The sequence below is a fragment of the Eubalaena glacialis genome, chromosome X, assembly GCF_028564815.1.
Source record: "Eubalaena glacialis isolate mEubGla1 chromosome X, mEubGla1.1.hap2.+ XY, whole genome shotgun sequence".
In the NCBI taxonomy this organism is placed as follows: Eukaryota; Metazoa; Chordata; class Mammalia; order Artiodactyla; family Balaenidae; genus Eubalaena; species Eubalaena glacialis.
The window spans coordinates 44383402-44406512 of record NC_083736.1 but is presented as its reverse complement, the minus strand read 5'-3'; the positions used below and the strand labels follow the sequence as shown (position 1 = coordinate 44406512).

Genomic DNA, 23111 nt, shown 5'->3' with positions numbered 1-23111 from the left:
CTAGAGCTCAGGCTCAGTAGTTGTGGCTCTCAGGGTCTAGAGCTCAGGCTCAGTAGTTGCTTAGTTGCTCCGTGGCATGTGGGATCTTCCCAGAGCAGGGGTCGAACCCATGTCCCCTGCATTGGCAGGCAGATTCTTAACCACTGGGACACCAGGGAAGTTCCCCAAGTAATTTCTGAACACAGTATTTTGACTACCATCAGATTAAAAACAAAAAGGAACTGCATCAAATATTGAAGCTACAATAGGCTTGTTAAACACAGTATTCTGACTACAGACTACCAGGAACCTGAAGACAAAAGAAGCTGTAAAAAAGTATTGACCTGTAGTTGGTAGATTTGTTTTTCACAGTCTTATGGGTTAGCAATTCTGGAGTTAATGTGTATTATATGATTACACAAATAAGTAAATTTACTGTGGATATTGGGAACTAGGTTTCTTTCTGTTGGAGAAGGGATTTACAAACATGAAAAGTGAGGAAACTAGAATGAATCTTGTGTTGTTGTGTTGAAATGGAAGGTATTAGTAGTGTACTTTTGTTTTTAAAGTATATATACCTATAGCAAAATATATAAATATAGATGTGTGTTTACACGGATTAGACTATATACATGTATTTTCTAGCTCTGTACACTGAGAGGGCCTAGAAACAATTACACCCTAGTAGAAATGAATACTTTCTCAACTGGGGCTGAAAAGGAACAATGTTGAGTCTGGAGCATCTTGTAATGCCAGAAAGGAAGTGCGTTAAAAAAAATGATGGGGGCATGTCAAAGGGACACAAAAGTCAACTTGAAGGAGCTCCCACTGGCCAAATCTGGGACAATTTGAGCGTCAAAGGAAATAATGATAGTGATTGATTGTAATTTATTGAATAAAATAAGAACACGAGTCTGTACAGACATAAACACATAAATGGGGAAGAAGACAAAGCTCTTCCTTACAGTAGAAGAGTAACTAACAAGTATCAAAGGAATGTTGGTGTTAGAAAATAATCGATGGATGCTGAAGCCAATGGTTCAAAATTTTTATATTTAGAGACAGAGAGAGAGAATGATAAAGCAAAGGTGGCAAAATGTGAACAATTGATGAATCTGGCAAAAGGGTACAGGGAATTTCCTTGTACCGTTCTTGTTTTTCTGTACGTTGAAAATGGCATCAAAATTAAGTTTCTCCCCCCTCCCCCCCCAAAAATAAAGAAAATAGAGCGTATCCTAGTACAGATATGTTGCTGCTAAACATGCTTTCTAGTTTTTTTCTTTCCCACATAAAAACTACTGTTTGGGTGGCAAGGTTTGCAGAGGTGGCCAGTAAGCACAAGAGAGGCTTATAATGCATTTTAATACTTATTTGAATGTTCCCGGTGTTTCGTCATCCTATTTTTGTTTTTTAAATGCAGCTTTCCCGTTTGAGTCACTGCCATTCTTTCCTCACAGGTATTTTACATTTATTGGTGGCTAGGCCCTTTACCTAACAACAGCATCATGTTAAGAAAATCAGCGTCAAATCTTTAAAAACAAAACAAAACAAAAAAACGCCAAAGGCTTCACCAGAAGCGGAATTCCCTTCTGGGGTCACCCGGAGGAGGGCGGGAACAAGACGTGCGCAAAGCTTCCGCTTTCTTTTCTACGGTAAAGCCAACCATTCTCCTTAAAGGAGTACCACGGAAGCGTGATTTTCGGTCGGCAAACGCATCCCTAGCGACGAGTCCACCCATGACACAGGGATGCCATAGTGTCGCATCACAATGAGTAGTCTATGAGAGCTCAAAAGCCAGAACAAATGACCTTGATTCTGGTAAAAATATTACATTGCAATTCACCTAACCTGTCAGTTTCCTTCTCTTCTCTCGTTTTCCAAAATGCTGAACTTCCGGAGTAGACTCCTCCCCTTCTATTCCTGCCCAGTGGTTTGGTCCGACCTTAATACTACTGACAGGAGGGACAAACTGCGTCTGCGCAGAAAGCTCTTTGGGGGGTGGGGGGGAGGAACATGGCGCAAGCTCTGTCTGAGGAGGAGTTTCAGCGGATGCAGGTGCCGCTCGCCGGGGAAAAGACCACCGGGCTAGGCGACGGGGGGGCGGGGAAGAGAAAGATCGTGCCACCGGCTTTGAGCAGGGGTTGGTTGGGATGGACCTTGAGCCTAAGGGGTTGGTCTGGAGAAGGGAAACTGAGGCTCCGAGTGGTGAGACTACTGGATTCCGAGATACTGTTGGGTTCTGAGGGGATGGATTCTGTCAGCCTTGTGGGCGGAAGAGAGAGTCCTAGCGTGGGCGATACCTTACTCACACCTGGAGGGGACGAGACCTTTGGGCCCGTGTGGGGGACACCTTGGGTGGGCGACGGTAATGCTGGGCTTTGAGAGGAGGAGATCCTGAGAGGGCGAAACCATTTTGCCTGGAGAGGAAGGAAGCGGGCGTTGGGCTGTTTGCTTCATGGTGGGGGGAGCCCTGGAGAGGGCAATACCATTACCGGTGGGAGGTGGACGTTTTTGTGGGAGATACCACTATGTCAGGGGACTGGGGAAAGACCCCACATGTCATTGTTCCTGGGAGGTGGAGCTCCTGTGCGAGGGGTGGTAGCGGATCCCAAGAGAGGGCAGTACCATTGGATGATTACGGGTGATCCCATTAGACGTGGGGTGAAGAAGGCCCTGAATGGGTAATACGATTAATCCTTGTTGGAGAGAGGACCTGAGGAGGTGAAAGAGTGATACCTTGGACCGCGTGGAGGGGAAATCACCGGTCTATGGAGAGGTACCCTGACTGAGTACTGTGACCACTTGATTCTTTTTGGGGGGACTCTGAGATGGATGAAAGGCCAGAGTGAGCCCTTGTTGAGAGAATTCCTTACTGGGGAAGACCATTGGATTTTGTGTGGAGACTCTGAAAGGGGGAAACCCAGCGTAGGGTCCTGTGGGAGGACAGGAGGAACTCCGAGTGAGGGCAGGTAATCCATTCATCCTTGAATGAAGGAAACCAGTTGTTGCTATGTGAGGGACCCTGAGGGTGGAAGAGTGAGATAATTGGACCAAAAAAGGGGAAGGCCCCTGTAACTTGTGCAAAGTATTCCATGTGAGTAAGAGTAATCCAACTGGCCCACCCAAGGCCTTGTGGGGGAAAAAGCCTGAAGGGTATAGCGTCATCCCATTGGATTATGACTGGGGAGATCTTGAGGGGTATAGGGGATCCTTGAATGAGGAAGATTGATTCTGTTGGTCATGAGTGAAGGGAAAACCATTGGGCTCTGATGGATAGGGACTCTAAGTGAGTGCCAGGGGTGTTCCAACTGGATCAGGACTGGGGGAGACAGATCACTGGGTCTGGGAGAGGACAGGGGCAGGAAAGATTCTATAGAGGCCAAGCCCTCTCACCTTTAGCAGACCACCCAGGGATGGAGGCTGGTGCCATGGGAGAGAGGGAAAGGTCCTGGTGGGGTAAGGGATGGTGGTCTGGGAAGAATTGGCCTCAGCACCCTACAGGGCTGGTAGGTAGGGATATGCTGTTTGGAATGGCCCATACTTCACTTTCCCTCAATTCTTGAAAGGGGTCTGGACATATTTTGAGAGCTTTGGGGGTGGGGACCCTGGGCAGCCCCCTTTTACTCAGTGAAATTGGTCATAATACCAGGCCCTCTTCCCTTGGGAAAGAGGGAGGAAGGCAATCCCCTGCCCCCTACTCTGGCCAAGAGGATAGACAACACCTCTGACAGGAGACAGAAGAGTGTTTAGCGTGTGACGAGCCCAGTCCAGATGAAGAGGCAGACTTTATCCTTTGGGCATGGAACACACATGAGCAAGAGACTGACTGGGTCAGCACTCTGTCATGGCCTGGGGGCATAGTTGGATTGGAAGGGGAGAGATGGAGGCAGCAGGGAGACAGGTGAGGCTGGCTGTGTTTATATAAGTAGAACTGGAGAAGGTGGGACAGGCTGAGCGGCTGGACTCATTTGGGATGCAGCAGGCACGGGTCTTAGGAGTGACTAAAGAGGCGCATGGAGGGCAGCAGGGTCTGTAGGGCTCAGAGGATTGGTTCTCTCATGAGGGTAGGGGGCACATTCCTGCCAAGTCATTTCCTTCCCTGCTTCCCCCTAAGGCTCAGCTCCTAGAACTCCGGACAAACAACTACCAGCTTTCAGATGAACTACGCAAGAATGGTGTTGGTGAGCCAAGAGGGTCTCATTAGATGGGGGTGGCTTTGGAGGACAGAGGCCAAGGGGAAAAAATCTCAGAGGCCTGGCAGGAGGACCTTTCAGCTCCTTACCACTGACTGAGGCTGAGACTCCCTGCTTTCCCCACACCAGAACTTACCAGTCTTCGACAGAAGGTCGCCTACCTGGATAAGGAGTTCAACAAAGCTCAGAAGGTAGCTCCTTCCACCTACTCACCCACCCATGTGTTCCCTGTAGTCATCTGACTCATTCATCTGTCCAGTGAGCACCTACAGTGAACCAGACCTAATGTTACATGCTGTCACTAGTCATTCAAAAATTTCTCATGGAAGTCTCCTTTGTTTGGTAATTTTATCTAGGTCTGCTTAATTTATTAATTAATTTTCATTTACTCTTAATTCATTTTTAATTTCAATTACTCATTCTCATTCACTGATTTCTAACTAAATAATCAAATCTCTCAGTAAATCTGCCTTGAATCTGCCTCCTGTCCTCCACTCATACTCCTGCCTTGTGCTCCTACTCCCCACCCCTGTCCTGGTCCTGTTGGTAAAGTGAGACTAAACCTACCTCTCAAATCCTTTGAAGATGAGATGGCATATAACCTATCATGGCCCCTCAAGGCATTCAAGGCCCTCCTTTGTCTCTCTCTTCACTGCTCTGTCCCCATGCATAGTACAATGTTATACGCAGTATGTTCTCCATATATATTTGTTAGATGAAGGAATACAGAATGCAGAAAGTCTGGCAGTCAGAAAGCTAGGCTTCCCTTTGGTAGGGTGCTGATTTCCCAACCTGGCAATGCCCTCAGCTGCCCAGCAGGGGAACAGCAGTTTCCACAGTGCATGGGAGGGATCCACATAGATGTGTTTGGACAGATGGAACAGTGAAGCCATAATTTCTGAGCCTGGAGATCCAGCCTATGAAGGGTTAAATACTAAGACCCGTGAAAAGCCTCAAGAGCTTAGAGGAGAGGATGTAAGCAGGGTGCTCCTCACTCACCCACTCACTCACTCCATCATTCCTGTGGGCTACAAATTGTCGTGGTTAAAGACACCCCCATCCCTCACCCCCTGTTATCATTGTCCCCCCTTGACACTTGCCACAATATCTCCATACCCTAGTGAGGGAGTCCATCTCTGGTCACCTTATCTCTCTTCTCACCTCCCTCACCTTTAGGCACTGAGCAAGAGCAAGAAAGCTCAGGTAAGGGGACCCCTGGCGGGTAAATGTGTCTGGGAGACTGTCTTAGAGGGGATATTTCTGTATGCTGGGATCTCCTGGTACTGGCCTTTTTTTCTCTGTGTGTGCGCTTGCATCTGTGACTACCTCCCTGCCATGTGTTTTTGTGTCTATCTTTGTTCTCCTGTTTTGTCTCTCACTCTGCACCTCTCTCTGTATGTCTTTCCTTCTCCCTTTCTTTCTCTGTGTCCTCCTCTCTGAGTCTCTCTCTGTCTCTGTCTTTCTGTTCCTCTCGGATTCTTGTTTCTCTCCCCACCCTTCTCTTTTTCTTTCCCCCACCTGTTCCTATCTCTGCCATTGTTTCTCTCTTTTCTTCTTTCCCTTTCTTTCTCTCTCTTGACTCCTTGTTTCTCTCTTCCCTGTTCCTCTCTCCCCGTTCCTCTCTCTCCTGTTCCTTTTTCTCTTCCTGATTCATTTCTTTCCCTGACCCCCTCTCTCTGTTCTCCCTCTGTTGATCTCTCTGTTCCTATCTCTCTGTCGTCCTGCCTTTTCTTTTTTTCTCTCTCCCCCATCCTATCCTTCTCTCCTTCCCTATCTAACCCCCTTTCCCCATCTTTCTCTGCTTCCTTTCTTCCCTATTTCTATATACCCCTCTCTTTCCTCCCACTGTCTCCCCTCATCCCTTTCTCCTTCCGCATCTTCCCTTCTCTCTACCCCATGTCTCTCTCTCCCTCCTTATCTCCTCTTTTATCCCTCCTATGTCTGTCTTTCCCCCTGTATCTCCTGATTTCACCCATCTCATTCTCTGTACCCTATGTTCTCCCCCCAATGTCATTTTCTCCCTCTCTCTGTTTCTTTGCCCTACTGCCCCATCCTTTCTACCCCTGTTGGAGACCTGGCCCACATCTGCCACTGCAGGAAGTCGAGGGGCTGCTGAGTGAAAATGAGATGCTGCAGGCAAAGCTGCACAGCCAGGAGGAGGACTTCCGTTTGCAGAACAGCACGCTTATGGCCGAGTTCAGCAAGGTGCTGGTGCCCTGGATAGTTGAGGGGGGTCCAAGGGGTAGGGGCCACCTGGGCTGAAGCCGGAGGGCAGCTGAGGGTGGTTGGACAGAGGCTGGCCCTGGGTCACTGTCCATGGTGCTGAAACAGGGCCTCGATCTCTGTTGGGGGGCAGTGATTTGACAGATGGGACCACCCACTGTCCTGGGATTAGAAGGCTGCAAGCCATGAGGTCAGCTGACCAAGTCACTCCTTTCCTTTGAGCGTCAAGTCTCCTTGTGTGTATTTTGGGGCTGATGCTATGGAGCCCCAGGTTGTTGGGAGGTCTTAGGTAAAATTCTTATGCTTAGTATGGGATGGAAAGATGTTCGAGCTGCTTCCCTTTTCTAAGTTTTTCATGTGTTTTAAGGGAAAAAGTCTCACAGCAACAAAAAAGGTATTTCCAAGGCTCTACCTGAGAATGTAGGGCTCAAAACCTTAAAAAAGAAAACAAACCAAAAACACAACCTTTGTGTAGGTGCAATACCAGAGGCAATTTAGTAAGTAGTAGTTAAGAGCCAGAGGCCTAGATTAAACTCTTGGCTCTGCCATTTACTAACTGTAACCTCGAGCAAGTCACTTAAGCTTCCTGTTTCTTGGTTCCCAAATATTTAAAATGGAAAAGATGATAATGACAGTACCTGCCTGGCAGGGCTTTTGTGAGGATTGAATGGGTTAATGTCTATAAACCACTTAGAACAGAGCCTTGCACACAGTATCAGCTATGTAGGTGTTAGCTACTGATAGTATCCTTTTATTAATTCATTTTCCCTCTAAAATATTTCTTGACTATTTAAAAGTTTTATATCCATCCTATGACCTTGCCCTGCCTCAGCCCTTACCACCTCTATTCCCACAGTCTCCTCGCTGGTCTCCTCACTTCTAGCTTCTTTTACCAGACCAAGCCATAACGGTTGTCCTGACCCGCAGGTCTTACCACATTGCTTCTTTAGACAACACCTCCCAGTGGGTCCTCGTCCCCAAAATTTCAGAACCCCTGGTGCTCACATAACAGCTGACCTCATTGCCTCACTTCTCACTGCTTCCTGCCTCTGGCCTCAGTGGTATCATGGTTCTTGCCGGGCGAGGCAGGGGCAGTTATTCCTCTATAAACCCAGCTCGTGTTTCTCAGCACCTGCCCTGGGCTAGGCACTGAGCCAAGTATAGAACCTCCTTCGCACTACCCCTCCTCCTGGAAGCTAGAGATGCTCACAGGGAGACCTGAGTTCCAGGCCCGCCTCCACCACTTATTTGCCAAGATATTTCAGCTCAATTGTTCCTTCAACAAATAGTTATTGAGCCCCCACTCTGTGCTCTGTGTTCTGGAAATAGTCGTGAGCAGTACAAAATAGTCCTCCCTCTTGGGTAGCTTATATTCTGGGGGTGGGATGGGGAAAAAGATGATAACATAGTAAACAAATAATAATAATAGCACTGATAGCTGACAGTTACATAGTGTTTACTGTGTGCCAGGTCCTGTTTGATGTGCTTTACGTTATTCACTCATTTAATTCTCACAGCAAACCAATGAGATATCATTACTATCCCTATTCGACAGATGGGGAAAACTGAGCCCCCTAGAGATGAAGTAATTTGTGCCAAGGTGAAATGGCAGAGTAGAAATTCACATCCAAGCAGTCTGGCTTCCGAATCTGTGCTTGTGACCTATGTTACAAAATAAAATTTAATTGTGAATCACAATTTATGATCCAAACATTTTCAGAGATTTAAGAAACTAAGAACATATTAGGTAAATTTAATTGCGATTCATGCTAGGTAAGAAAGAAGCAAACAGAATGCTGTGCTAGAGAGTACTGGAATTTCTGTGTTGGGGGATACTACTTGAAAGGTAACATTTGAGCAGAGCGCTGAAGGATGCAAAAAAGTCAGTCATGTGAAGAACTGGATGAAAGGAATGGTGTTCTGGGTAGAAAATATCCCAGGCAATAAAATAAAAATTCTCTGTGGGCCTCAGTCTTCTCATCTGAAAATGGGGACAAAGGATCTTGTCAGGTCTGCTGTGTGAACTGTGTTTTCTCCAGGAGTTGAGCAGGGGGCTGGCTTAGTTTTATTTGTGTTGTACTCCTCTCCACGGGCTCTCCAAGGGCTAAGGAGAGGGAGCCATGGGCAGCGCTAACCCTGGAAATGCTCTGAAAGCTGTCTGTGGTGCCTCGGCTCCCAGACGCAGACCCCTCCACAGAAGAAGGCTGGCAGTGGGGCTATCCATGATGCTGACATCTTGGACCAGCAACTTCCAGAGGAGCCTGAGGTCTTGGATTGCGACTGTGAGGTTGAAAGCGGGCAAGCGGAAAATTGTTCTCAGTATTCTCCATTTTCCATGTCTCTGTCACTTAACAGGTGTTTGAGTTTGAGGTTGTTTAACATCTGTGCCTCAGTGTCCTTATCTGTGAAGTGGGGATAATGAGTAATGAGAGCCTCTACATCACAGGGGCGTTATGGGAATTAAATGAATTGTAAAGTACATGGGCCAAATGCTATGTATATTTCAGCAAATGTTGTTCTGATTCTTTGCTTTTCTGCTACCTCACTTGTCCCCTGCTCAGCTCTGTAGCCAGATGGAACAGCTGGAGCGGGAGAACCAGCAACTGAAGGATGGGGCTGCCAGGGCAGGGGCTGCCCAAGCTGGGAGCCTTGTGGATGGGGAGCTGCTGAGGCTGCAGGCAGAGAACACAGCCTTGCAGAAGAACGTGGCAGGTGCATGGAGACCCTCCTGGGGATGTGGGGACCTTGGGGCTTGAGTAAGGTGTTGTCTTCCCTGGGGGAAGAAAAAGGCTTCAGAATCAGGCTTGGCCCTGCCGTGAACCAGTGTATGATTTTGGACAAGCCATTTCACCTCTCTGAGCCAAAGCTTCGTCATCTACGAAGTGCATGTAGTGATGTCCACCACCTGGAAAATTGTAGTAGAGATAAGAGGTGATATATTTCTGAGTTTAGTTCAGCACCTGGTACCTAGCAAATGTTACTGATAAGCAGATTGAACATCAGAAAGGAGGTGTTTGCTAAATGGAGAAAGTGAATGAAGGAGTGTTAGGAAGATTCTGAGCCCAAGTTGTCAGTGGGGTCTGGGATGAAAGCTGAAAGAAAGCTTGATGAAGTGTGGGAGTGAGTGTCCTGATGTGTGGACTTGTGGAGAGCAGCTGGGCTTGTGGGGTGGTGGGTGGTAGTTTGGTGATCAGGAAGGAGACTTCGTAGAATGTGGCTGGGGATTAGAGGTTATAGGAGGATTCAGTTGTAAATGGAGGATGGTGGGCATCACCTTGGAGGGCTGTGGGTGGGGCTTGGGGATGGGGGTGGGGCTTGGGAAATTATCTTGGGCTGATTTGATGGTAGACAGGATTTCCGTGGTTGGTGGGGCTAAAAGATTTGTGAGAGGTGGGGGTGAACCTTTGTTTTGTAGGCTTATGGCCACTGAGGCAGGGTTTCTGCTACCTAAGGGGTTGGAGGCCAGTTCTCCTTCTATCTGAGGTGTGTCAGGGGTCTTCTGAGACTACCTCATCCATCATATGTCTCTGTTCTACCCACCAGCCCTGCAGGAGCGCTACGGGAAAGAGGCTGGGAGGTCCCCAGCTGCCAATGAGGATCAAGGGGATCCCCTGGGGGGCCCAGCTTCCCCTGTCCTGGCCCCCATGCCATTGGCAGAAGTGGAGCTGAAATGGGAGATGGAGAAGGAGGAAAAGAGACTGCTCTGGGAGCAACTGCAAGGCTTGGAGGTGAATCTGGGTCTGTTGGGGCTGGGGTGCCAGGAGGCAGGCAGGTGCCCTAGCTCTGCCTGTGGTCCCACGGAGATATCTGTGACATCACCATCTTGTGGGCTGATGGATTAGGAAGGCAGGAGGGCAGGGAAAGGCACAGGCCTTACCTCCCCCCTTGCTGATAACAACTCCCTCCCTCATCCTTCCCAGCAGACCTTGAAGCAGGCTGAAACATCCAGGCTGCAGGAAGAACTTGCTAAGGTGGGGCTGCCGAGCTTTCCCTGGACTTTGCCCCACCCACTCCCCACCTGCCATGCTTCCCCTGGTAGGGTAGAGGGGCAGAGTATCTCCTCAAAGCCTCAGTTTTGTCATCTGTGAAATGGAGAGACTCACATTTATGTCTCAGATTTGCTTTCAATATGAAATGGGCTAATGTGGTCCTTCTATGTCTTGTGCATGGCAGGCCCCATCCCATCCTTCTGGGTCCTCCGATCTCTGCTTTTTCATTCATCTATCCTTCCATCCATCCGTCCATCCATCCAAGTGTTTATAGACCGCTGGCTCTTACCTTAGGAACTTGAGACCCAGTGGTGAGGCAGCCGATCATGATCCTGTTTTCCAGGCCTCCCAGCCTAGCTATTCTATGACATGGCCATCGGTCGATAGGTCGGAGGCATATATGTTGGGCTTTGGAGCCTGAGGAGCTGGGTAGAGGTCATGCTTTTGCTGCCGGCCAGCTGCGCAACCAAATTATTTAACCCTTCTGAGACTCAGTTTCCCATTTGTAAAGCCAGTGGTGCTCACTTCTCAGGACTGTTTTGAGGATTCCACGAGGTAACAAAAGTAAATTCCAGTTTCTATAAAGGACTTAGTAGGAAGTGTCTGTAAACATGAAGTTAATTTTTGTCTTTATTAATATTATTCTCATTCTTATCACTTGTCTGTACCCTCCTCCCCCACCCCAGCTCGCCGAGAAACTGAAAAAGAAACAAGAAAGGTAAATTTCTTTCTTCCAGAGCTGGGGGGAAGGGGTTTGGGGGGACTAGGGAGGGGATTGACTTGTGGAACGGACCCATATATGTCTGTCTTCCTGTGCCCAGTTTTTGCCGTCTGCAGACAGAAAAGGAGACGCTATTCAATGACAGCCGGTAACTACCAGGGTTGGGGATATTGGTGGACAATGGGGCAGTGCCCAGCAGGATTAACCAAAGATCACAGGGGCAGAGCTGGGAGACTGGGCCTCAGTCTGTCGTCAATGTGCCCCTCCCTCCCACCAATCACCCCCAGGAACAAGATTGAGGAGTTACAACAGCGGAAGGAAGCTGATCTCAAAGCCCAGTTGGCTCGAACTCAGAAGCTGCAGCAGGAACTTGAGGCTGCCAATCAGGTGAGGGGTTGGGTTCTGAGATCACTGGGATAGGGACAGGGCTGGGAGTCCGGGGAGCTGTAAGGTCTACGGAGGCTAGTTGGGGAGCCTGATATTTCCTGTGTTGGAAATATAGGGACTGGATGGGTCCTGGGCCCCCTAGGAGCTAGGAAAATGGGAACTAGGGAACCCCGAGAGCCCTAGGAGTTGGGCTGCATGGATCAAAGATCTCAGCAGGGCTGAGGACTAGGGGCCTATGTGCCACAAGTTTGGATGCATCTGAAACTCCAGGGGATTAGAGACAGGAATCTGGAGAAATCTGTGGTCACTGGATTGGGACCAGGAGTTTGGAGTGAGTCTGAACTCCCTGGAGGTTGGGTAACTTTGAGACCTATGGGGGCTGGGTGGATATAAGACTTTCAAGGGTAAGACAGTTGGGCCTGGAGGCTGAGTGCATTTGAGACCCTCAGAGCTTGGGGGCTGGTTTGGGTCTTAAGACACCTAGGAAGTTGGATCATGTGAGTTGGTGGTCCCTGGGGGCTGTGAATAAAGAACTGGTGAGTCTGAGACATCCAGCGACCGGAGCAAAAGTCTAGGTAGGTCTGAGGCTCCTAAGGGTTGGCGGCTGGGTGACTTTAAAGCCTCCAGCCTTCCCCTTAGAGTGAGTGAGTCTCAGGTCCCTTGGATTGGGGGATATGATGGCTTGTGGGTCTAACTAAAGCCCCTAGGAGCTGGGGACAGAAGTCTGGGTAAAGCTGGGTGTGAAGATCCCCAGAGACTGGGGACAGGAGCGGCAGGTGAGGTATCAGTCTGAGACCTCACCAGGGGCTGGAAACTACACAGTTGTATCAGTTTGAAACCTATAGGATCTGGGGTGGTGAGTTTGGGTGGGTCTGAGACTCTTGGGAACTAGAGACATGGGGGTTGCATGTGTCTAAAACCCCTGGGGGTTGGGGTCAGGAATCTGGGTGAAGCTGTAGTCCCTGGGGGTTGAGTGTGTCTGAGAATCCTGGGGCCTCTGAGCTGGAATCTGGGTGAGTGTGAGACCATCTTATGGATGGGGGCTGAGTGAATTTGAAATCCCCAGGAGCCTAGGTGGTTTCTGAGGTGCTTAGAACTGGGATACAGGGGTGTGTGAGGCCCCTGGGGATAATGACCAAGAGTCTGGGTGAGCCTGAGATCTCTGATGGCTGGGTAGTCCAAGACCCTCAAGTACTGGCAGCATGCTGCCAGGTGGTCAAAGAGGGAGTCTGTGTGGTCATATGCACCCCAGGGGAGGCTGAGGTCTGGAATGGGCTCCCCTGACGTGGTCCCCACAGAGCTTGGCAGAGCTGAGAGATCAGCGGCAGGGGGAGCTCCTGGAGCATGCGGCAGCTCTGCGAGCCCTACAAGATCAGGTACATTGTACTGAGCGGGCTCAGGGAGGTGGGGGTGAGGGTGGGGGCAGCCTCAGTGGGTATTATACAGGCAGGCAAGACCCCAGGGTCCTGCTTCCCCTGGTCGTCGTTCTCGTGGGTGTGTGTATGTGTGTCCTTTCTTTCTTGGCTGCGGGTAGGTCCTGTCCTCCTGTTCTGGACCCACTCTCACTCGTTGTGGGGGTGGGGCCAGGTGTCCATCCAGAGTGCGGACGCGCAGGAACAAGTGGAAGGACTTTTGGCTGAGAACAATGCCTTGAGGACTAGCCTGGCTGCCCTGGAGCAGGTACAGGACACGTGGGAGCCTACGCCGATCCCTCCCCAGCTCCCCGTCTCCCTGTCTCCCTCTGCTTTTGATCCACATTGGGGCAACGTTGTCTGGACCTCATGCTGTTCTCCTGCCTCTGTTTCTGTTTCATTCTCAGCTTCTCCTTTCTGTTGGCTTCCACCCCTCTTCTCTCTGGTCATCCATCCCTGCTTTTTTTGCATTCTAGTTTCTCTCCAGTAAAGTGCAAGAAGTGTACTAATCTTAAGCGTACACTCAGTGAATTATCCCTGTCTGTATATTTATCTGTCTCCATGTAGCCACCACCCAGATGAAGATATAGAGCATTTTCAGCACCCCAGAAGGTCCCTTTTACCCCTTCTCAATCAATACTTCCCTAGAAGTAACCACTCCTCTGACCTTTAGCAACATAGATTAGTTTTGCTTGCTCTTCAACTTCATGTAAATGGAATCAGACACCCAATCTATGTCTGGCTTCTTTCCTGAAGCGTTATATCTGTGAGGTTTATCCATATGTAGCACTGATCTGTTCTACTTTCTCTGTGTACTATTTCATTGTATGAATATACCACACTTACCAATCCCCTGTTGATCTCTTTCTCTCACTGCTTTTCTCTTTGAAATACTCTCTCTCTACTCCTGGCTCTCCTTTCACCTCTCTCCCTGTCTCCCTGGAACACCCCGTGACTGGCCCCTGGGGCCCCTTTCACTCCACTTTCCATCACCACCACTCTCTCCAGATCCAAACAGCAAAGACCCAAGAACTGAATATGCTCCGGGAACAGACTGCTGGGCTGACAGCTGAGTTGCAGCAGCGGCAGACTGAGTATGAGGACCTCATGGGACAGAAAGATGACCTCAACTCCCAGCTCCAGGTGACACCTCTGGCTTTGACCTCTCTCCTCCTAGTTCCCTAGTCCTGGCTCAGTGGAGTTTCCCATGAGGTGCTGTGGGAAGACCATGGAGTCAGGTGGGCCTGGGTTCCAGTCTGACTCCTGAACTTATTAGCACCTGTGTGTCCTAGACCAAGTCATTTCACTTGAGACTGAGCCTCTTCAGTTAGTTAGGATAGCCATTCTGATTCCACAGTAAAAACCGGAATAATAGCGGGAGAATGAATGCTGGGGAGCAGCTAGCAGCCTCTGTCATGTTTCTCATCTAGAAACAGAACATCACCCACTTTACCAGGGTTAAGGGAGATGTTCCACCAGAAATGTCCTGGGTGAGCAGCACCTCCTGGGGGCTCTTTATCAAACTCACCCTTTTTGTCCCCACATTAGGAGTCATTGCGAGCCAATAGTCGGCTGCTGGAACAACTTCAGGAACTCGGGCAGGAGAAGGAGCAATTGACCCAGGAACTACAGGAGGCTCGTAAGGTGGGCAACACCACAGGGGGAGGCCCAGTCTGCAGGGGGACAGGTGATGTGGGCAAGCCCACGGGAATGGGAGGGGACAGAAAGTGACCAGTTCCATGAGGATGGGTGAGTGACTTAGCCGTTCAATCGGGATGGGGAGGAGGTGGACTTTGGCTTGTTCCTTGGGCCGTGTTTGGCGTTGGGGGAGGAGGTTGACTGACATCCTCCTGCCCCCCTCTCCTGGGTGCCAGAGTGCTGAGAAGCGGAAGGCCATGCTGGATGAGCTAGCCATGGAGACGCTGCAGGAGAAGTCCCAGCACAAGGAGGAGCTGGGAGCAGTCCGACTACGGCACGAGAAGGAGGTGCTGGGGGTGCGCGCCCGCTATGAGCGTGAGCTCCGTGAGCTACATGAAGACAAGAAGCGGCAGGAGGAGGAGCTGCGTGGGCAGATCCGCGAGGAGAAGGTGGGTGGGCAGATGATGATGCCTTTCTGCCTCTAAAACCTGGGGAGCGTAGCATTGCTGATGGGCCAGGGGATGGCGTGGGTGAGGCGCCCGCTCCTCCACCTGGCCCTTGCTGGTCTGCCCTCTTGCAGGCCCGAACGCGGGAGCTGGAGACTCTCCAGCAGACGGTGGAAGAACTTCAAGCTCAGGTACACTCCATGGATGGGGCCAAGGGCTGGTTTGAACGGCGCTTGAAGGAGGCTGAGGTGAGTTGGTGCAGAGGCTGGTTGGGGGGTACGCATGTCAAAGCAGGGGACTGGAAGTGGTCAGGCCCTGGAACTTTCTGAGGCTCTGGACTTGGGCATCCCTGCAGCGCCCCCTGGCTCAACAGCAGCCCTCTGGAGGGGATCAGGCCATGGCCATCAATCAGTAGGGCAGAATGTCAGATGTGCAAATTTGAAAAGGCACCTCTTCCTTCTGAAATTGTACTTCTGTCGGAAAATTATTATAATATAATAATTCTAATTTTGATGCAACCAGAACTTTTACTACCATTTTCTGGAAAACTCATGGTAATACACAAGAGGCAGTGTCACGTAGCAGTGAAGAGCACACATGCTGGAGCCAGTTGTTTGCCTGGGTTTGAATCCTGTCTGGGCTGCTTTCTCGCCCAGACAGGGCAAGTAAATAACTTGCCTTGGGCAAGTTATTTACTTCTCTGTGGCCCATTTTCGACATCCGTTAAAAAAGGGATAACAATAATACCGGCTGTCTAGGTGTTATGGGAGGGTTATATAAAGTGAGTTAATATATATAAAATCCCTACAACATTCCTGGTGTGCAGTAAGTGCTACGTTATGTTTTATTAAATAAAGTAAGATGTAAATGCAGATGTTGGTCTTCGATGTGAATGGCGCAGCCCTCGACGTGACACTCTGTTTCTTCTCTGCATACGCAGGGGCCCTGCTGCAATCCCTCACACCACTCACTGGGTGTGATGTCCTCTGGGGGGTGTGACGTCCTCTGGGGGGCTGTGGCCAGACCTGGGACTTGTCTTGTAGGAATCTCTGCAGCAGCAGCAGCAGGAACAAGAGGAAGCCCTCAAGCAGTGTCGGGAGCAGCACGCCGGCGAGCTGAAGGTGCCCATTGCATGATGGCATTCCTCTCTGGTGGGAGGACTGAGGTTTCCCAAGCTGGGCCTGAGCTGCCCTCTGCTTTGCAGAGCAAGGAAGAGGAGCTGCAGGGTGTGCGGGATCAGCTCCAACAGGCCCAGGAGGAGCGGGACTGCCACCTGAAGACCATCAGCAGCCTGAAGCAGGTCACCCACTGGTCCCTCCTGGTCCCTCGACACACCCCGGGCCTCAGCATGCAGTAATGGGGCAGGGAGGGAGCACACTGCATGCAGCCAGCCATTCTGGCACCCACCAGCTGTGCTTTCTCTATCCCACAGGAGGTGAAGGACACGGTGGATGGGCAGCGAATCCTGGAGAAGAAGGGCAGTGCTGCGGTACGATGGGGAAAGGTGTCCAAGCATGGCCCACTCCTGCCCTGTGGCCACCCCCACCTATGGACCCACCGGGCCTCAGCCCCTGTCTTTCCCCCGTTCCCCACAGCTCAAGGACCTCAAACGGCAGCTGCACCTGGAGCGGAAACGGGCGGATAAACTGCAGGAGCGGTTGCAGGACATCCTCACCAATAGCAAGAGCCGCTCAGGTAAGGGGCCCGGACGGCAGGGGAGGCTGAGGTGTGGGGAGGCAGAGCTTGGGTCTGAAGGCTGGGGCTGCTTCCTGTACTTCACTCTGCAGGGCTCTCCTGCGTCTTCACTTTGTCTTTTACCCTTTCTCTGCATCTGTCCCACCTCTCTTTCTTTCTTTCTTTCTTTTTTTTAAAAATATATTTATTTATTTATTTATTTTTGGCTGCGTTGGGTCTTCGTTGCTACGCGTGGGCTTTCTCTAGTTGTGGCGAGCGGCGGCTACTCTTTGTTGCGGTCCATGGGCTTCTCATTGCAGTGGCTTCTTTTGTTGCGGAGCATGGGCTCTAGGCACGCGGGCTTCAGTAGTTGTGGCACGTGGGCTCAGTAGTTGTGGCTCACGGGCTTAGTTGCCCCGCGGCATGTGGAATCTTCCCGGACCAGGGCTCGAACCCGTGTCCCCTGCATTGGCAGGCGGATTCTTTTTTTTTTACTTTTGGGTTTATTTATTTATTTATTTATTTATGGCTGTGTTGGGTCTTCGTTTCTGTGCGAGGGCTTTCTCTAGTTGCGGCAGGTGGGGGCCACTCTTCATCGCGGTGCGCGGGCCTCTCATTATCGCGGCCTCTCTTGCTGCGGAGCACGGGCTCCAGACGCGCAGGCTCAGTAATTGTGGCTCACGGGCCTAGTTGCTGTGCGGCATGTGGGATCTTCCCAGACCAGGGCTCGAACCCATGTCCCCTGCATTGGCAGGCAGATTCTCAAGCACTGTGCCACCAGGGAAGCCCGGCAGGCGGATTCTTAACCACTGCGCCACCAGGGAAGTCCCTCCTTCCTCTGTCTCTCTCTGCATTATCTCTCTGTGTGTCTCTCCTTTTTGCTGTGTCTCTTCTCTGTTTCTGTCTCTCCCTGCCTCCTCATGTCATCTCTGTATCTGCCTTTCTCGCCTGGCTTTCTCTTTCTATTTCTCTCCTTTTCTCCTCCTGCCTTTTTCTTCTCTCTGTTCCTTTATCTCTGTCTCTCTTCTCTCTCTCTCTCGTCTGTGTCTCTGTTTGTCTCCCCACTATCCCTCATACACTCCCACACCTCACCCAGAGTCTCTAAGTCTCTTGTATCCATCCTCTCATTCTATAAATATGGACTGAGCCCTCACGCTCACATCCAGGGTCCCTGGTAGGAGGCCCCCCCAAGTCTCAGTCCCTTAGGAGCTCCCTGTTGAGCTGGGGAGACAGACTTACAATCAGGCAGCAACACTACCGTGTGATCATTATGCAGCTAAAATCCATGTTATTTTTGCCACTTAAGGCAGAAGACACAACAGAAAAATTTGAGTTGCCTTGGACTTTTTTTAGAAAGAAATGGCCTATAAATATGTTTAAATAAATAAGATGCAGTGATGGCTCTGGTGGATCTCCCATATCACAAGCGAGAGAAAACGTGCTCCCTGTCCCTCCACAGCCATCCTGCTCTTTCTGGAGATCCTTGGCTTGTGGTGTCAGCCCCCCTCCCTGACACCCAGAAGCAGCTGCAAGAACAGAGACACAAGCTTAGTGGCTGTGTTTCAAGTGACATGGCAAAAACGGGTGTATCTCTCACCAAATCAGTGTCTCGCTGAGGCACTCAGTCTCCTGAAGTTACCTCTCTTTATAAGGGAGGACTTTTATTTCTGTTCTGTTACAGATTGGTGTACAGATCAACAAACAGATTCAAATTGTGTGCCGTACATTCTATCCGTCCATTAGGTGAAATTCAGATTTAGGTGCATGGCTACGAGTCTGCCGCCATCTTTTCTCTCTGTCTCTGCTCTGACTAGTGTCCTTAGCCAGGGTCTCTGTTTGCCTCTATCATCAGCTCTGGCTTGCTTTCTCTCTGGGGTCTTCTCTCTGCACATAGGGGTGCCCCTCTGCGCTCTCCAGCTGTCTTTACCCTGAGTCTGAGTGCATTCGCCACTTTATGCCCATGTGTGTCCACATCATCATCTTTCTCCCCATCTTCACCTTTGTTTCACTTCTGGTGTGTGTTTGCCTAGAGAGGCAGCTCCTTTTTCTATTTCTGCCTTTCCCTACCCTACTGTCTGCTTCCACTGTTACCCATGCCTGAGTGTCTCTTTGCCTCTCTCCACCTCTGTCAAATCTGTTTCTGCCTCTTCTTGCCAGTCGGTGCCCCGGGACCCTGGGGGATTGGGGCTCAGATTTCTCTTCCCTCTCTGCCCAGGGCTCGAGGAGCTGGTTCTATCAGAGATGAATTCACCAAGCCGGACCCAGACTGGGGACAGCAGTAGCATCTCCTCCTTCAGCTACCGCGAGATCTTGCGGGAGAAGGAGAGCTCGACCGTTCCAGCCAGGGTAAGGGGCAGGGAAGAGCCCACAGCCCCAGCTTCTACCCAAATTCTGTGCCCTCCTTTTTCCCTCCCCTGCAGCCATCTCCTACTCTGGGCCCAGCACACACATTTTCTTGTCAACTTTTCCTCAAGCTCACCAACTTGGATTCAGATTGCTAAATGGGAGATGGACAAATTATTCTCTCTGACCCTCTGTTTCATCATCTGTGGGCTAATTCCACCTTTCCTGGTGCTATAAAATATGTGGCTCATAGTAGGTGCATTATCCATGTGGGAGATCCTTTTTTCCAACTCATAATTATCACTTATTATTATTGTTGTCTGTGTCAGCTTCCTTGCCAGACACTTTTATTTGGAAATAACCTTCTTATCATTCTGTAAGTAGTATGTATACATTGTAGAAAAGTTTAAAAAACACAAGCAAAGATTTTTTTTAAAAATCCAAAGAAATCACATCTTCACCGTCCAGAGATCACCACTATAAATCCTTAGTTCATACCCTTCTAGACCTCTCTCTCTCTTTTTTTTAAACCTAAATAAGATTATAAGTAACCTATTGATCTCTACCCTCCCAATTTGGTAAATTTTCATCTTTTTGAATACTTTGACCTTAGTCAGATTTCTCTAGTTGGTCCCAAAATGTGCTTTATTGCTGGTTTTATGAAAACCAGCATTCAATTTCAGAGCACATTTGCTGCATCTGGTTGCTTTATGTCCCTTAAGTCTCTTGAATATAGTGTGATCCCTTTTTTTCATGACATCAACCTGTAGAAGAGACCAGCCCAGTTGACCTGAAGAAAGTGTCCCACCTTTGGGATTTTCCTGCTGGCTTCCTAGTGGTGTCATTCAGCTCGTTTCTCTCTCCCCTAGTTTTCCTGTCAATTGGAAGTGAGAGCTCATTTGTTATAGGCTCTCCCTTCATGGTCTCAATAAGGCTATGGTGTGGTGGTTCCTGTCTCCCCCTTTAAAAGGCAAAGGGGGATCCAGAGTCTCTGAGGGTGCCGAGACTTGTCTGCAGTTTGTCTGCAGCCCCAGTTGCAAAGCCCACCCCGGCTTGGTTCTCCTTCTCAGCCCCTGATCCTATCTGGGGTGTCGGCACTGAGCCTGGGCTGGCCTCTCTCCCTTCTTCCCCGCAGTCCTTATCCAGCAGCCCTCAGGCCCAGCCCCCGCGGCCAGCAGAGCTGTCAGATGAGGAAGTGGCTGAGCTCTTTCAGCGCCTGGCAGAGACGCAGCAGGAGAAATGGATGCTGGAGGAGAAGGTGCTGTCTGCCTGCTCGTCCCCTCTTGGCCTGCCCTTGGAGAGGAGGCCGGGGTGGCAGGAGTGGGGGGTGGGGGTGGGGCGATATCTGGCCAGGCCCCTCCTCATGGGTGAACATGCGCAGTTGAGGGCCTGAGGTGGGCTGGGCCACCCTGCAGGTGAAGCACCTGGAGGTGAGCAGCGCGTCCATGGCAGAGGATCTCTGCCGGAAGAGCGCCATCATCGAGACCTATGTCATGGACAGCCGGATTGGTCAGTGCCCCCTCCCCAGCCCTCACCCCTCGTCCAGCCCCTCACCTACCCCCTCCTTCCCCACTGTCCAGAGCTGCGGCTTCTCTCCTCTCCTTACGGAACTCACCAAAGTTACTGCCGAGACCACAGGTGCCAGAGGGAAGAGCCAGGCAGGCCAGGATCTGTGTGTCTTCCTCTGTATTTCATCTCTTGTCTCGGCTCCTCCCTCCTGTCTGAGTCTCTGTCGTCTCTCCACTCTCATTTCTCTAGTGTCTCTCTGTCATTCCCATTGTCCTTTCTCCTCCCTGTGTCTCTTCCTTTGCTTTCTCTCCCTTCTCTTCTTTCTGCCCCATCCCCCCTTCATCTTGTCTCACTGTTCCTACTGCCTGTCTAAATGGTTCCACCTCTGGAAATTTTCATTCTCTGGATGCATATCCCTTTTAGGGTCCTTCTCTCCACTCTTCCTCCCCTCTCCTCCTTTCTCCTCTTCCTTCCTCCATCCCCCATTTTTATTTCTTTTGTTCCCTTCTTTCAAATCTTCTCCTCTCCCTGTTTTTTCCTTATTAATCAGAATAATACCAGTTGACGCATGCTGAGAGCTGACTGTGTGCTCTGTGCTTTGCATACAGTCATATGTGTTTTTCCAGCTCCATGAGTTAGTTCCTAACCCCATTTCTCAGGGCCGCACAGCTAGTAAGTGAAGTCAGGTCTCACATGGCAAAGCCTCTGCTCCCTCCATTAGATGGCTTCTCCCCCCATTTTTCTCCCCCACTCTCTGTTTCCCTTTTTCCTGCTCTGTCTCTGTCTCTCCTTCGGCTCGACCAAGGGGGTGATTCTCAGCCTGGGCCCTTGCAGATGTGTCTGTGGCAGCAGGCCACACAGACCGTAGCGGGCTGGGCAGCGTCCTGAGAGACCTAGTGAAGCCAGGCGACGAGAACCTTCGGGAGATGAACAAGAAGTTACAGAACATGCTGGAGGAACAGCTCACCAAGAATATGCACTTGCACAAGGCAAGTGTGGCCTACCAGCCTACCCCTTTGTCTCTCCAGCCACATAGCCCCTGGGTCATCTGTCAGTCCCCTCTCCACACACCCCATTCACCAAGCACTCCTTCCCCCTCATCTGCCCATCCTCCAAGCACTCCTTCCCCCTCATCTGCCCATCCTCCAGTCAACCTACTCATTATCAGTTTAGTCTTTCACTCTTCCCTCTGTCCTTGCACCCACCCACTCATCCATTCATACACACATTCAGCCACTCTCCCATCAACCCACCTACTATTTGCCCATCTGCCCTGCTACCCGTCTAATCATCTGCCCATGCCTTTGCACCCATCTCCTTTTTTTTTTTTTAATATTTGGCTGCGCCGGGTCTTTGTGGCACGTGGGATCTTTAGTTGCAGCATGCAGGATCTAGTTCCCTGACCAGGGATCGAACCCGGGCCCCATGCATTGGGAGCGTGGAGTCTTAACCACTGGACCACCAGGGAAGTCCCCTGCACCCATTTCCTGATGTATCACTCTCTCTTACCTACTCATCAGTCACCCCTTGTCTTACCTTTTACCCACCTGCCCAACGACCTGCTTGCCTACCTGTTGTCCTCCATCTGTCCTCTGAACAGTTCATTTTTCCACCTATTTGCCTACCATGGATCTCCCATGCATCCACCCACGTGTCCACTCACCCATCCTGCCACCCAAGTATTTCCCCATCTCTGGGGGAAGTCAGAAAGGATGCAAGTCCGGCCCCTGCCTCTGAGAAGCAAGCTCACCATTTAGAGACAAGAAGGTGGCAGGGGTAGGGGTCATGTCCTCCAGCCTCACCACACAGAGCAGATGATCCACTCCCATGTCCATATCCCTAGCTCCAGGCACTCCTCACCCCCTCACACACACCACACACACCTTTTCCGAGCCCAGCCCACTGCTGGGAGCTCTGGGAGCTGCTCCAGATCCCTTCCTGTCTCAGGCTAGACATAGCTGGGCATTGATCGGATGAGAAGGATGACACCCAGGCTTGCCGAGGGTGCCATCGCCTGCCACCTTCGCTGACTCCTGATGGCTCATTTGTTTCTTAGGACATGGAAGTTCTGTCCCAGGAAATTGTGCGGCTCAGCAAGGAGTGCGTGGGGTCCCCCGACCCAGACCTAGAACCGGGAGAAGCCAGCTAAAGACCTGCAGGCTGCACCCACTCCCTCCCTTCCCCACCCCCCATTCCCTTGGGCTGTGGTGGGAAAATGGGGGCCAGCGCCAAAATCAGATAGGTTGGGAGACTGGACATTAAAGGGGTTGGAGGCCTGATGGCTGGTGTTAGTGACCCTGTCTTAGGGCCGAGGCCCCTGGGGAGTGGGGAATCCTGAGGGGAGGGGCAGGGATTCTCCTCCTTCTTAGCCCTGGCTCCCAGGGGCCTTTGCCTTCATCTCTGCATGAGCTCTCCCTCCCAGAGACCAACTCTTTTTTTATTTTATTTTATTTTTTAATTTATGTCTGGAAGCCTGGCTACTCTGCATTTGGGATTGGGGATGCTGGGTGGGGCATGGTCCATGTTCAGCATTCTAGCAACATGTGTGTGTGTGTGTAAAAGCTGTGCAGCCAAAATACCATCTGGCCAGACTGGCC

At 50.6% G+C, this 23111-nt stretch overlaps 1 protein-coding gene across 4 annotated transcripts; it reads left to right on the top strand.

Annotated features, from left to right (window-relative positions):
- The first annotated feature begins 1967 nt into the window (after positions 1-1967).
- On the top strand, positions 1968-23111 carry GRIPAP1 (GRIP1 associated protein 1). Of its 4 annotated transcripts, none has more exons than XM_061178553.1 (26): positions 1968-2034; positions 4094-4160; positions 4302-4363; positions 5349-5375; positions 6270-6377; positions 8957-9107; positions 9939-10123; positions 10319-10366; positions 11071-11102; positions 11206-11253; positions 11393-11492; positions 12791-12868; positions 13080-13172; positions 13913-14047; positions 14453-14548; positions 14779-14991; positions 15123-15236; positions 16032-16109; positions 16193-16288; positions 16421-16477; positions 16584-16683; positions 18878-19008; positions 20141-20263; positions 20421-20514; positions 21349-21503; positions 22571-23111. In XM_061178553.1, exons 1-26 carry the CDS (start codon positions 1993-1995, stop codon positions 22661-22663), a joined length of 2526 nt encoding a protein of 841 aa, XP_061034536.1. In that variant the 5' UTR covers positions 1968-1992; the 3' UTR covers positions 22664-23111. The 4 variants fall into 4 exon arrangements, with proteins under 4 accessions (XP_061034536.1, XP_061034535.1, XP_061034537.1 ...); XM_061178552.1 differs by having other exon boundaries at positions 16557-16683; XM_061178554.1 differs by lacking the exon at positions 12791-12868 and having other exon boundaries at positions 16557-16683.